We start from the raw sequence: 12,225 nt of genomic DNA on the forward strand, positions 1-12,225 counted from the left end.
ACTCCTGGGCTCAAATGATCCTCTGGCCTTGGGCTTCCAGAGTGCTAGGATTACAGGCCTGAGCCACCATGCCTGGCCGGAAAAAAAAAAAAAGGATATGTTTTAATTCAGAAACTTTTCCCACCACATTTCAATATTTCTGTAATTAGATATCTTAAAGTCAGTATACCATGCTGATTGAGAGCACAAACCCTGGAGCCAGACTTTTTGTGACTTTGGGCATGTTACATAACCTCTCTGTGGCTCAGTTTGTTCATCTGTAAAATGGGGCTTCCTATTTCATGGGGTTGTTGTGAAAATTAAACTAATTATTTTATATAAAGTGCTTAGAATAGTAACAGTCACATAATAGTAAGAGATGGAAGTGTTAGGTGTCATCAATATTGTTAAAGGCCATGTGTAGATTTACTATACTGTTGGTTCTTTTTAACCCCAAAAACCTGTTTTTAATCCATGGTGTACAGCTTACATTGCTGGCATCGTGTTTCTGTGGGTCGGGCCTTGTGCTAATCCGTTTGTGCTGCGGTCAGGGCACCTGCCCTGTGCGCCTCTCCTCCACCCACACCGGTCTTCTGGTTGCTGCAACAAAAGGTACTTAGTACCAGACAGGAAGCCAGCGGCTTTGTTTTTTCTTCTTAATTTGGCAAAAGAGAAAGAGGAAAAACCAGGGCCCTTCACAGACAAGGCTTGTATTAGAGTTTAAGTTTAACTTCTTGTTCATGTTCTAGAGCTTAGATTGGTAATAAATCTTGGCTGTGTGAAATTAGTGTAACTAAAATAAAGTCTTAAGCTCCCTGCCATTTGACTGAATGGGCCCCCTCTTGGCCAAGGGGATACCCTAAAACTGAGTTGCTAGCCATGAGAAGGGAGGTCAGATGTGCCTCCTCATGCTCCCCCCCCTTCTCGGAAATATCCTGTGTAACTCATTAACAGACCAAAAGGTATGCAAGACAAAGCTTAAACTACACCTGCAGGTCCTCAATTTACTTAACAGATCACTTGAGTCAGGGTGGGTGTCTGGTGGCTTGTCTCTGATTAACAGACTTCCTTATCTTAGAACAGTCCAAGCCTTTAGACAAAGCTTCATTTCTTTAACCAATTACAAATCAAAGAGTCTTTAAACCCACCTGTAACCTGTAACACCACCCCCTCCTTTTAGATGTCCCACCTCTTCAGGCTAAACCAATGTATGCCTTCCATGTATTGATTTACGACTTTCTGTGTAATTCCTGTCTCCCTAAAATATATAAAACCAAACTGTAACCCAACCATCGAGAGTCCATTTGCTCAAGGCTTCTTGGGCATAGCTCCGGGCCATGGTCCTCAAATTTGGCTCAGAATAAACCTCTTTAAATTATTTTACAGAGTTTGGCTTCTTTTCCATTGATATTGGAAACCAGGGAGTATTAGGTTTGAAAAAAAATGATTGTAATGTAAAATCTTTTCTCGTTGCAGGACAACTTTCCTTTGATGATTTTCAAGACAGTTGTCCATGATGTGGCAAAAGGTAATGGAATGTTCCAGGGTCAAGGTCCCCATTAGAACCTGCCAGGGTATTCTCAGGTTAGGTAATAGATGGAAGTCACTCTCTGAATAGTTATATGTTTCTTCTGGTCTTTAGTGTACACTGTGGCTTTAAACTCAGATGAGGGATGGGACGGGTATTTTTTGCATTGTTTGAGGATGTATTTTTCCCTGGGTCTGATGCTGGCTTTAGAAGCAGTAACACTGTGGAAAGCTCTGCATAACTCAATCTAGCTGCCCCACCCTGTTGAGCTTGCTTCAAATTAAGCAAGATCTGACTAATACATTCTTTGGATATGCTCTGACCATTTTCATTATGAGAACTAAAAGGCTTTTCCCAGATCACATTACTGTAATTGACTTTACACTCAACTTTGATACTCTTACATATTATACAGTACCAGGTGAAACTCTCAAGACAGTTGCTGTACATTCGTTTTGGGTTTCAACAGCCTTTTTTTAGTTAAACAGAACAGTATATAAGTAGATAGTACATAGATGATCTAAAATTTCATCTCTCTAATCTGTTAAATTGATCAAAGCCTTTATATATATAAATCTGGATTAAATGTTATTTCATTATAGAACCGGTCAACTTTAGCCTGATCCAAGGGTATGTTTAATTATTAGTTCTCAGAAAGAATATCCACATGAGGGGCTTTCTCCAACAGGGCTTCTGTGGATTCCTTTACCTTCATGGTTTCAGAAATGATAGGTGGACAGTTGTTATTACTCTCTGTGTCCCGGAAGGTGGAGAAGCAGATGGGGAGAATATGTTTACCTGTCCTCACAGTGGAGGAACTAGCATTATACTCAGTTTTTCTGTGTTGCAGTATCTCTGACCCTTTTAGGTCACATCTAAGGCTTGCTTTTTTAAAGGAGCACAATTAAAATTGAAGGTTAAATCTTGAAATAGGGGCACAAACACTTAGGAAGTCATCTGTTCCTTTATCTAAAAGCTGGAATTTCCATCTGTCCAAAATTTCTTTTCTTTTTGGAGGAATGTCAGCAAAGACAGAGAGGAATTTACCTAAATCTTACCTAGGGTGAGGATGCCCTGTAAACTGAAAACCGATAGAAAAAATTTGATTCACAAATATATTTTGTTAGGTCTGTTTTTTTTTTTTTTTAAAGAAATGGAGTCTCACTCTATCACCCAGGCTGGAGAGCAGTGGCTGTAGCTGGGACTACAGATGCATGCCGCCAAGCCTGGCTAAGTTTTTTTCGTTTTTGTAGAGATGGAGTCTTGATGTGTTGCCGAGGCTGGCCTGAAGTGATCCTCTTGCCTTGGTCTCCCAGAGTTCTGAGATTACATGCGTGAACCACCACACCCAGCCTTTTTTTTTTTTTTTGATTTGGTTGTCAGCATTTAGAATCTGGGCTATTTCATATAAAAACCTGATTTCTGGCACCTCTTGAAAAATTGAAAGAACCATTGAGACTTGGCCCACATGGCCACAGTTAACTGGAGCCAGGGTGAACCTGTCCCCCTGGCTGGGCCACCTGGTCCTCACTTTGCAGTGTGTGCTCTCATTTATGTGACCTGTCTGGCCTTGTGGGCATTTGAATTGTGACCCTGTTCTGTCCTGTCCGACATACGAAGCCAGTGTCCTACTCTGTTTTATAGCCAGGTATCTTACAGCTTTCCAGAAAGTCCTGGCCAGTATGAGCAGTGATTAAATGGCTACCAGGAAGGAGGGGAATTGGCACCACGAGGCCCACATGCTGTTCCCAGCCCCACCCCAGGCCTTCAGGGGACAGGAGTTAACGCTAGGGTGGATATGGTATGCTGTATTTACTGAGCTGGCACTACTCCATCTGTTCATTCAGTCTGAAAGTCATAATCAAAGTTTCCTCATCCAGGGGGTGGGGCATTTTTCAAAAATGAAAGAAAGCAGCCAGTGACAGCTCCAGCCCATTTGTGGGCTTACAAGACCAGCTATTGCCACAGAAGGATATGCTTCCTGTTTACCAGCTGGTCTGAGACAAAGTGGTTGTGCTTCTTGGCCACGCGGGGCTTGGCACACAGGCTGGGTTCTGTCTGTCAGGATGGTGGGGCTGAATGCTCGCTCTGTGCTTGGCCGGCTAAAGGCGGCAGGCCCCCCCAGCATGGGTCCTGGACAAGGGCCACCCTCGGGAGGGTGCTTGATTTGGCTCCGGAACCAGCCCTGGCACTGGGAAAGGAAGCAACTGGGGCAAGTCGGCCTCTCCTCCTTGCAGGCTTCCTCCTTGGCTGTCCTTTCCCTGAGGGGCCCAATCCAGGCAAAGGCCCTTGGCATAAAACTGAATCTCACAATAAATTTGTATCTTTTGTTTTTAAGCATCCAGGAAGCAGGATGTCAATGCCTCTGGGAAAGCTGATCCTTTTCACCAGTGTGTTGTGTAGTGGGGGCTTTGCCCTGATGTATTACCTCATACAAAGTGAGTACCTGCCAGCTGCCTGGGACATGGCCTCCTCCTAGTGCTCCTGCTTCTCCATCAAAGGAAATACTTGAGATGCTTCCAGCAGATTAGAAAGAAGGAAAGGACTATTTTAAAAGCCAATCCGCCATTTCATTGAGTGTATCTTCCTCCTTATTTTATAATCCCACGTTTTCCAGGAGCCACAAGTACAAATAAAAGGGCCAGGATTTATTTGCATAAGAAGGCTTGCAAAGCAAGGTGGGCTTTCACTCCAGTGCACACACTGGGGATCCGTCAAGATTCTGAAATTATATAAAGAAAGAACAGAGGGAAGGGGAATACCAGATGGTTCACAGGTGGGGAATACTGTGGCTATTTCTCAAGTGTCCTCAGCCTTTTTTGCCCTTTCATTCTCTGCTGTGATTTACTGGAGGGGGACCTTGAGCAAGGGACTCCAGCAGGAGCAGAAAATAAAAGCAGAGTCCATGATGGCAAAATCCTGACAGATGCATCTTCCAGCCCCACTGCATCCAGATTTGAACCTATAAAGACAGGCCACAATTATTGTCAGCAGCCAGGACATTTAAGGTCATTTCAATGCTACCCATGGCAAAACAGCAGCAGTTTTTTCTAGACTGACCTTTTTTGAGGCTCTTTTATCCCTGCCCAGCTTGGCTCCTCACCCTGACTCTGCAGCATTTTCACTTCTCAGTTTATGAGTGGGTGTCACCAGTGTCCTCTCTCCCCATTCTTTGCCTTCCTGCAGAGTTGGCCCAGGGTCCCTGAGTCTGGAGGGGGCCCAAGATGAGCATTCCCAGGGGTGATTCAGACTGGAATAACTCAGCCTCCTCTTCCCTCTGCCAAAGGGACAGGGGCAGAACATGGCAGGAATGGGTGCATTTTCGGGTCAGGGTTCAGCGTTCTGGCTGACAGCCTTTCTCCCTTAGGCTAGAGTTGGCAAACAGAGCCCAGCTAGGTGGGTGACACCTGGGCTCTGCAGCCAACTGTGTGGGTTGAATGGTTGAATCTCAGCTCAGCTCTTGACTAGCTGTGTGGCTTTATGGGGGAGTCTGTCACCTTCCTGGCCTTAGTTACCGTACTGTGTGATGAAGAATGACATGCGTGCCTATGCATGATGTTGTTGTGAGAATTAAATGAATCTCACCGGTGAGCTATTGAGATATCGAGAAGTGAAGATATGTGAGATATTGAGAACAGAGCTTAGCCATAGAGATCACTTGGTTAAGATTAGCTGTCTGGATCCAGCTTTTGCCTCTCCTTTTCCTGTCATGGCTGGCACCTTGTTCATGCCTGCAGCCCCACTCCTGGGAAGCAGGACAGGAGGGGCAGTGTCCTTGGCCCCTCCAGGCTCAGGCCACCTTCATTACTGTGATTGGACCTACAGGAGGGAAGTTCTTCCTGTTGCCAAAGCAAACACCCTACTTGGGAAGCCTACCTGTGCTAGAGAGCACAGGTGCCCTTGGACACCTTATTATTGTACCTTATACCTTCAGGTAGGTGCTTCCTGGAGTTTGCAGTAGCCTTTGGGCTATAAAGTATTCCTCAGACTGAGAGCAGTTCCACTTGAAATGTTGGCTTCAATCTGTAAACTTGACAAATGAGTATTTTCAAATCCTATTTCTTGGCCTCAGGGTTTTGTTGTTGTTTATCTTGTCTATTTTATGCCTCATCTTAGTGGAACTAACCTTGTTTAGAAGCCAGGTGTCATGCATTCTGGCCCCTGCTTTGCCTTGGACTAGCTGTGTCACTTTGAGCAGATCGTGGGATCATAGGACTTTAGAACTGAGAGCAGACTTAGAGAAGAGCTGATCAAACCCTTTAGATGAAGAAATGAGGCAATGAATGAGGTGAGGAAATGAGAAGAAATTGAGGCACAGAAGGGGTCTGCATAAGGTCAAGGCTCAAGGTCACCCACACCTCCCTGCAAAAACTGCCTTTCTGCACTTTGATTTCAAGTCTGTAAATTGGACAGTTTAGAGTAGATGGTTCCTAATTATTCTTCCATTGACATATTGCACATTCTTGTTTCTGTTTCCACCTTGTATATCAATTGGATTATTTAACTTTCTGTATAGACTCCACCTGACCAAGTTCAATTAAGAAAAAAAGTCTATCTTTCCTTCGTAGAAACTTTTTCCAGGACTTCGTATTACCAGCTGGCGTTGGAGCAGCTGCGCAGCCACCCTGAAGCACTAGAAGCTCTGGGCGCGCCTGTCAACGTCCACAATCTCCGGCTCCCCGACAAGCACAACTTCGTGGACATTGCTGAGGCCCGGGTAACGTGCTCTCCCTCTGAACTGCAGGCCGGGTGCCTCCTGAGGGAGAGGAGGGGCTGCTGTCAGCTGGAAAGAGTCTTGAAATCTTGGAGGTTAAGGATCTGGGATGGGAAAACTCACTAAGTAAAACTGCCACTAGGTTTAGCACCTTTTTAAAAAGTTTTTTTTTTATTATTGTGGATTTTTATATTTATATAAAATATATTTTATATTACTATGGATTAATTTACTTTCATATGTTTTCCTTCCATCTGGGGAATTGATGTGGCAGGGGAAAGCACTGGGTGTGCTGAGGCTGCCACCTTAAACTGAAGGTAGTGGAGAAATGACTGGTGGTGCTTTGCCTCTGCTCTGGCTTTGAACTTGAAATATATCTGTATCTAGTCAGTGCTCATTCAAATGTAACCAGCTCTTTAAATTTTGATTTTAAAGTTTATTTATTTACATTGCTTCCATGGAATACCAGTCCAGTTTTTGAGCTGTATCTTATCTTTTTGTGTGGTGCAGCTTGATCAAACTTACTTGAATATAAAACACATTTGTTCTTCTGTTTAACAAGCATGTTTCGAGTACTTGCCCCGGTTCAAGGAATGATTCTAAGTTATGTGGGGAATACAGAGATGAGGAGTTTACAGTCTACAATTTCGGAATAAGCCAGAGTGGAGCCAGCGCTGTCACTGTTGCATAGGCCCAGGAAGGAGTGGGTGGAGGCCTGGGAGATGGCCGTGCAGGCTTCGGAAGGTAGGAAGGGAACACCAGGCTGAGCAGCAGCGTGCACCGGCCAGTGTCACCTGTCGGTGTGACCTGACCTGCTGTGCAGGCGCAGGTTGGTGAGGGTGGGCGTGGGCGGTAGGAGGGGCTGGAGCAGTCAGAGCCACAGCGTCGTCATGTGAGGCGTGTGCACTTGATTCTGTGGCTGCCGAAGCCCGTGCGGTGTTTGGAGGATAAGAGTGAGATGATCTGACCTACTTTATTTTTTTTGTTGTTATTTTTATTATGTTCTTAATGGACAGAGCTCTAATGGGATTTTTTCCTAACCGCAAAAGCAATTCATGCTCAAGTATTTTGATGAAAATATTTTGTCTGGTTTTAAAAGAAGGTAAATTGCTACAGATTGGTGATGCCCAGGGACTGGGTGCAGGGAACTGCCCGTAGGGGAGCAGTGTGGCTGCCCTGGTGTGCAGTGTGAGAATGTGAACCAGAGCCGCGGCCTGGAGGGATGAGATGGATTTGAAGGCTGTTGTGACAGCCAGGTGACAGGACTTGGTAACTGTTTTATATCAGCAGAGGGCTGGGTCAGAGGTGATGCTCCAGTCTCCAGCATGTGTGAGTGGAAAGATGGCATCTCCGTGAAGTGAGAGAGGGGACCCAGGGGAAGAAAGGGGATAAGCCGGACATGTGTGCAGTGCTCACTCTGTGCCAGGTGGCTTTATGTGCATTGTCATCAGATTTCTCCCGTGGTGCGGTGTGGCCCCTCTGTGCTTCCCTATCTCGGGTCACCTGACTGGATCCTGGAAAGTCCACGAACTTGCAAAGGCCAGGGATTAGGTCTGGCTGTTCACTGTTTCCTGCCAGCTTCATTGCTCAGGAGGTGTTTGTTAAAGGTGCCTTTGCTGAGGCAGGTTGATGCAGCATCAGATCCAGGATCTGTGACCGGTGAGCGAAGAATGGGATGCAGCTATGGTGGTTTTGGTGGGATCGTCATCTGGTCAGGTCCAGCTTTCGCTTTGGCCCCGTCTTCTAGCATGCTCCAGCTGGTGCTGAGAGGGTGGCTTCCTGTGCTTCCTGCAACCCGGGGCCTTTGGCAGCACCGTGACTGTGTTGGCTGTGGTGCTAGGTCCTGGTCTCTACTGCTGCCAAATGCTGTGACCCCACTGTGACAGGAGTTCAGAGCCACCTGGAGCCCCAGCACTTGTCTTCCATTTGTGGAGTAATTTTGACATTCTTTGTAATCACCTGTTTTATAAGGACGCCTGTATACAACGCAGCCATCGTATCCGAAGGTCCTTTATTTGTAGTTCCTTTATTTTGTCCAGAGGTGAGAGGTTCAGTTGTTCATGAGGTGATTTTCATATTGAAGGATTTTCCCCCCAAGTGTATGTGTGAGATAGGCACCGACTGCCAACACTTTGGTTTAGGAGAACTCCTGCTTCAGTCTTTCTCAAGGGCTGGCCAGTGAAGGAACCAGCCCGAAAGTGCCGCGTCTACCCCCAGAGAAGCACCTGTTCACAGTTCAGACATCGATCCCTCAGTGTGCGCTGTCCTTCAGAACCCTACTTACTTCTGCCCTTTTCTTTCCCTTTCCTTTTTTTTTTTTTTTTTTAAAGCATCCAGAGATGCTCAGTGTATACTCTGTTGCTTCATTTTATAGCCCCCAGATAAGAGCTGTAGCTTGATTCAAAAAGTGGGACCCTGAGGACGGGTTCTTAAAGTGTGACTAGGTGACTGCTGTTCACTCAGGTTATGAAGCCACGTTCCAAAGCCTTTGTCTTCCTTACAGTGTCTTCGAATAAATGAAAGGGAGAATTTTGGAAAACGCAAATGTGTGTGTGTACCTGAGTAGTTCTTTCTCTTGGCGGCAATTTGGCATGGGTGGGATGCTCAACCTCCTGTCCCAGAGAGTACCTCTGGCCATCACCTGGGGCACACAAAGGCACTCTGGGAAGTGCCTTCCTAATGACAGGCTTCTTTGTTGCCACATTGTGTCAAGGCTCGTACCTTCTTTAGTTTTCACTAAGAAACCAGAAACAATGCATTCACTACTTTTTTCTAAATCAGAGCATAAACAAATACCTAGGGGCTGGCTTCGAGGCTGTCAGGCTGACTCCCGTGCGGGCCTGGCAGCACCTTGGCAGCATCCCGCCTGGTGAGCCCAGCCTCGGTGACTGGCGATGAAGAACAGAGAACTCCTTGATGTCTCTCCCGGACAGCCATCGCGCACTCTCTTTAAGCCTGTTCTTTATGGTCCAGGTCAAACTCTGTACCAATTTGCTGGCAATAGTTCTTCCTTTTAAACATTGGACTTTTTTTTTTATCTTTTTTTTCTGTTTTATTATGAAAAATTTCAAACATACAGAAAAGATAAAAGAATCTATACTGTGAGCACTCATATAGCTGGTACCTGGATCTACAGTTAGCATTTTGTTTTGTTTCCGTGAATCCATCTTATCGCTCTGAGGTATTACTAAGTAATTTTCAAACATCGTGCACTTTACCTCTGAACACATAAACATGTATATCACTACCTAGAGTTCAATATTTGTTTATGGGGGTTTCTTAAGGTAAATTTACATTCTGTGAAAGGCACAAATCCAAGTGTCCTATCTGAGTTTTAACATATGCATCCCTGCGTGTAACTCAGGCCCTTATCTAGATGTGGACTGTTCCCACCACCCGAGAGTTCCCTCAAGCCCAGTTGGTTCCCTCTCACATTTAGCTCCACCAGAGGCAAGCAATTTTCTCATTTTTTTCCAGCATAGTTTATTTAGCCTGTTCTAGAACTTAACACAAATGGAATCATACATCATATGCTCTTTTGTGAGGCTATTTCACCATGTTTGTAATATTCATCTACGTTGCTGTGTGTGTATCAGTACTTTGTTCCTTTTTAACAGCAGATTTGTGAATTGTAAGCAGCCAGAGCATTGAGTTTGACACGTAGGGTCTCCTTGCCAAATGGAAGGGCTGCCATTGACCTCACCAAACCATCCAAAGCGGGCAGGAATTTTGGAAAATCGAGTGCATTCTCCAGCTGGGCTGTTAGAAAATAATCTGATTCTGTTGATAATCCCTGGATTTTATAGTCTTGGCCCTGAAAAGCATCAGTTTTATCATCTTTTGAGATGATAATAATGTATCCAATTACATCTCTCCTTTCTGTCATTTTATACCCACAGTTGAAGATTCCTGTCTCTGGGTCCAAGTCAGAGGGCCATCTCTACGTCTTCTCCTCCAGAGCTGCCCCCTTTCAGAGGTATTATGGGAAAGTGTGGGAGTTGGGAATAGCAGGAGGACTTCCTGATGGAAACAGTCCTGATTCCCATTTTCACCTGCAGTTAAATGATTGTGGTAATAAGAAGAATTAGTTTTCAAAGCTTGACGCTGAAAGCTTCATGGCCCGGGCAGCAAGCTAGGACTGCGGCTCTTACCTCAGTTCAGACACTTTATCCCATACAGTCTACTGAATTGTCTGCTCCTTATATTGTTGGCCTTTTAAAAAACTATTAAGGTTATAGTGATCTAGGCCTACAATAATTTGATGCTATGTTACATCTTCTAACTGTGCTGCCTCAGTGGTTACAAATGAGTAAAGGCATGGATTCTTGTTCCAGAATTATTCATCACATTCTTTGTGTAAGCTCTCCACCCCATTAATTGGCTTTTCTTGTCTGGTCGCCAGTAGCTACACGCACTCACTTCCCCCGGGAGGCCTCTCTCAGAGATGTTTGCTGTTTAGCCAGGCTGGGTTTTAATGCAGGAGGACAAAAGGAGCAGGCGGCCTTGAGCAGCCCCCACCTAGCTGAGCCTGGGCTCACTGACCTCGGAGCCTGGGATTAGTGGAGGAGCTGGCTGGATTCCAGGCCAGGACTGAAGGTCGACGTGGATTAGGAAATAAAGTGCTGCTTCTTCCTGACGTCCCTTCCATTTGCCTGTCAGTTGGTCATCGTTACGCCTGCCTTGAAGTGGGTGCTGCTTCAGTAATGACAGTCCAGGATAGAATGCTAACGTGTTAACGCAGCACTAACATAAAATAATGTTTAGAAACATTTAAGACATTGTTCCAAACAACTGCTTCCCCCCCTTTCTGACTACGTCTTTTGCTTCAGTGTTGCGTTGATCAGAGATGCTGTACTTTTGGTTTCTCTCAGGTGGCACCTGGACAAGGTCTTCTTACAGCTCAAGGATGGTGAGAAGATTCCTGTGCTCACGCTCCGTGAGGAGAATGGTGATGAAGTGAAAACGGAGTAGAGGGGATCAGAAAGACCCCGCTTGCTTCGGGTCTGGCCTTCCCTCATCTGCACCGCGTGCCCACCCGGGTGACGGCCCATCTGAGTGACAGACACTCCTGCGCCAATTTTCCAGCTGCCAGTGGGAGGATTGTATGTGGTGGCATATGGTAATTTGGTATAATTCTAACTCGAACACGACGAACACTATTGTGGTTTTTTAATTGATTCAGAAAGAAACTTTTATTGTAAGTTTATAAGATAATTTATTTGAAAGTGCTCTGTGTAAAAAAAGCAAAGCACAGGATAAAAGGAATCAGAATAAATAAGATGTTTGTCGATTTTTGCTAGTTCTCATTTCTTTCTTTTCTTTTCCTCTTCCGTCTCCTTCCCCTCGTAATTTTCAGCGCTATCAGTACGAAGTCTGAGACACATTGACCAAGAGTGCTGAGGACGACTGGGCACTGTTGTTTTGGCCACTCTGCCCTGAATTCCTGTTGTTAAGTAGCTTGTGGGCATCCTCGGTCACTTGGGAATATTTTGTTTGCTGTATTGTTTTTGTTTTATTTTCATATTTCTATTTCAAGGACCGATTGTCTGCCCAGTTAGAGATTTGCAAAATAACTGCTTTTATTCTAAACATTTTGAAAGCTTAGAAAATTTATGTGTGTACATATACACATATAAAGCCAACGTAGGAAAGTTTAGTTTAAAGCTAACAGGTGCTTCTCCTTCTGCTTTTCAAACAATTTAACCACATGATATTAGAGAATCATATTCTTAGGTTTTATTAGTTTTATAAGGAAACAGTTTATGACGCAAAACACCTTCCTTCTGAGCACCAGAGCCTACAAAAATCTAGTATCTGTGCTTTGAAAGGCCAGTTTATAAGGCTGGGCACAGGGGCTCAAGCCTGTAATCCTAGCACTTTGGGAGGCTGAGGTGTAGGGATCACTTGAGGTCAGGAGTTCAAGACCAGCCTGAGCAACAAAGTGAGACCCCATCTCTACAAAAAATAGAAAAATTAGCCAGGCATGGTAGCGTGCACCTGTAGT

General features: G+C 45.0%; 1 protein-coding gene across 1 annotated transcript in view; it reads left to right on the top strand.

The window, feature by feature from the left end:
- The window catches only part of LOC105812469 (cytochrome c oxidase assembly factor 1 homolog), a 73,710-nt gene extending 62,344 nt beyond the window's left edge, over window positions 1-11,366 (top strand). Inside the window, exons 2-6 of the mRNA XM_012646907.1 lie at window positions 1,456-1,507; window positions 3,846-3,945; window positions 6,076-6,224; window positions 10,121-10,197; window positions 11,093-11,366. Coding sequence (XP_012502361.1) covers window positions 1,493-1,507; window positions 3,846-3,945; window positions 6,076-6,224; window positions 10,121-10,197; window positions 11,093-11,192 — 441 coding nt within the window. The 5' untranslated portion in view covers window positions 1,456-1,492 and the 3' untranslated portion in view covers window positions 11,193-11,366. The remainder of the gene's footprint in view (window positions 1-1,455; window positions 1,508-3,845; window positions 3,946-6,075; window positions 6,225-10,120; window positions 10,198-11,092) is intronic.
- The last annotated feature ends 859 nt before the right edge of the window (window positions 11,367-12,225 follow it).

The sequence above is a fragment of the Propithecus coquereli genome, unplaced genomic scaffold (assembly GCF_000956105.1).
Source record: "Propithecus coquereli isolate 6110/MARCELLA unplaced genomic scaffold, Pcoq_1.0 Scaffold252, whole genome shotgun sequence".
Classification (NCBI taxonomy): domain Eukaryota; kingdom Metazoa; phylum Chordata; class Mammalia; order Primates; family Indriidae; genus Propithecus; species Propithecus coquereli.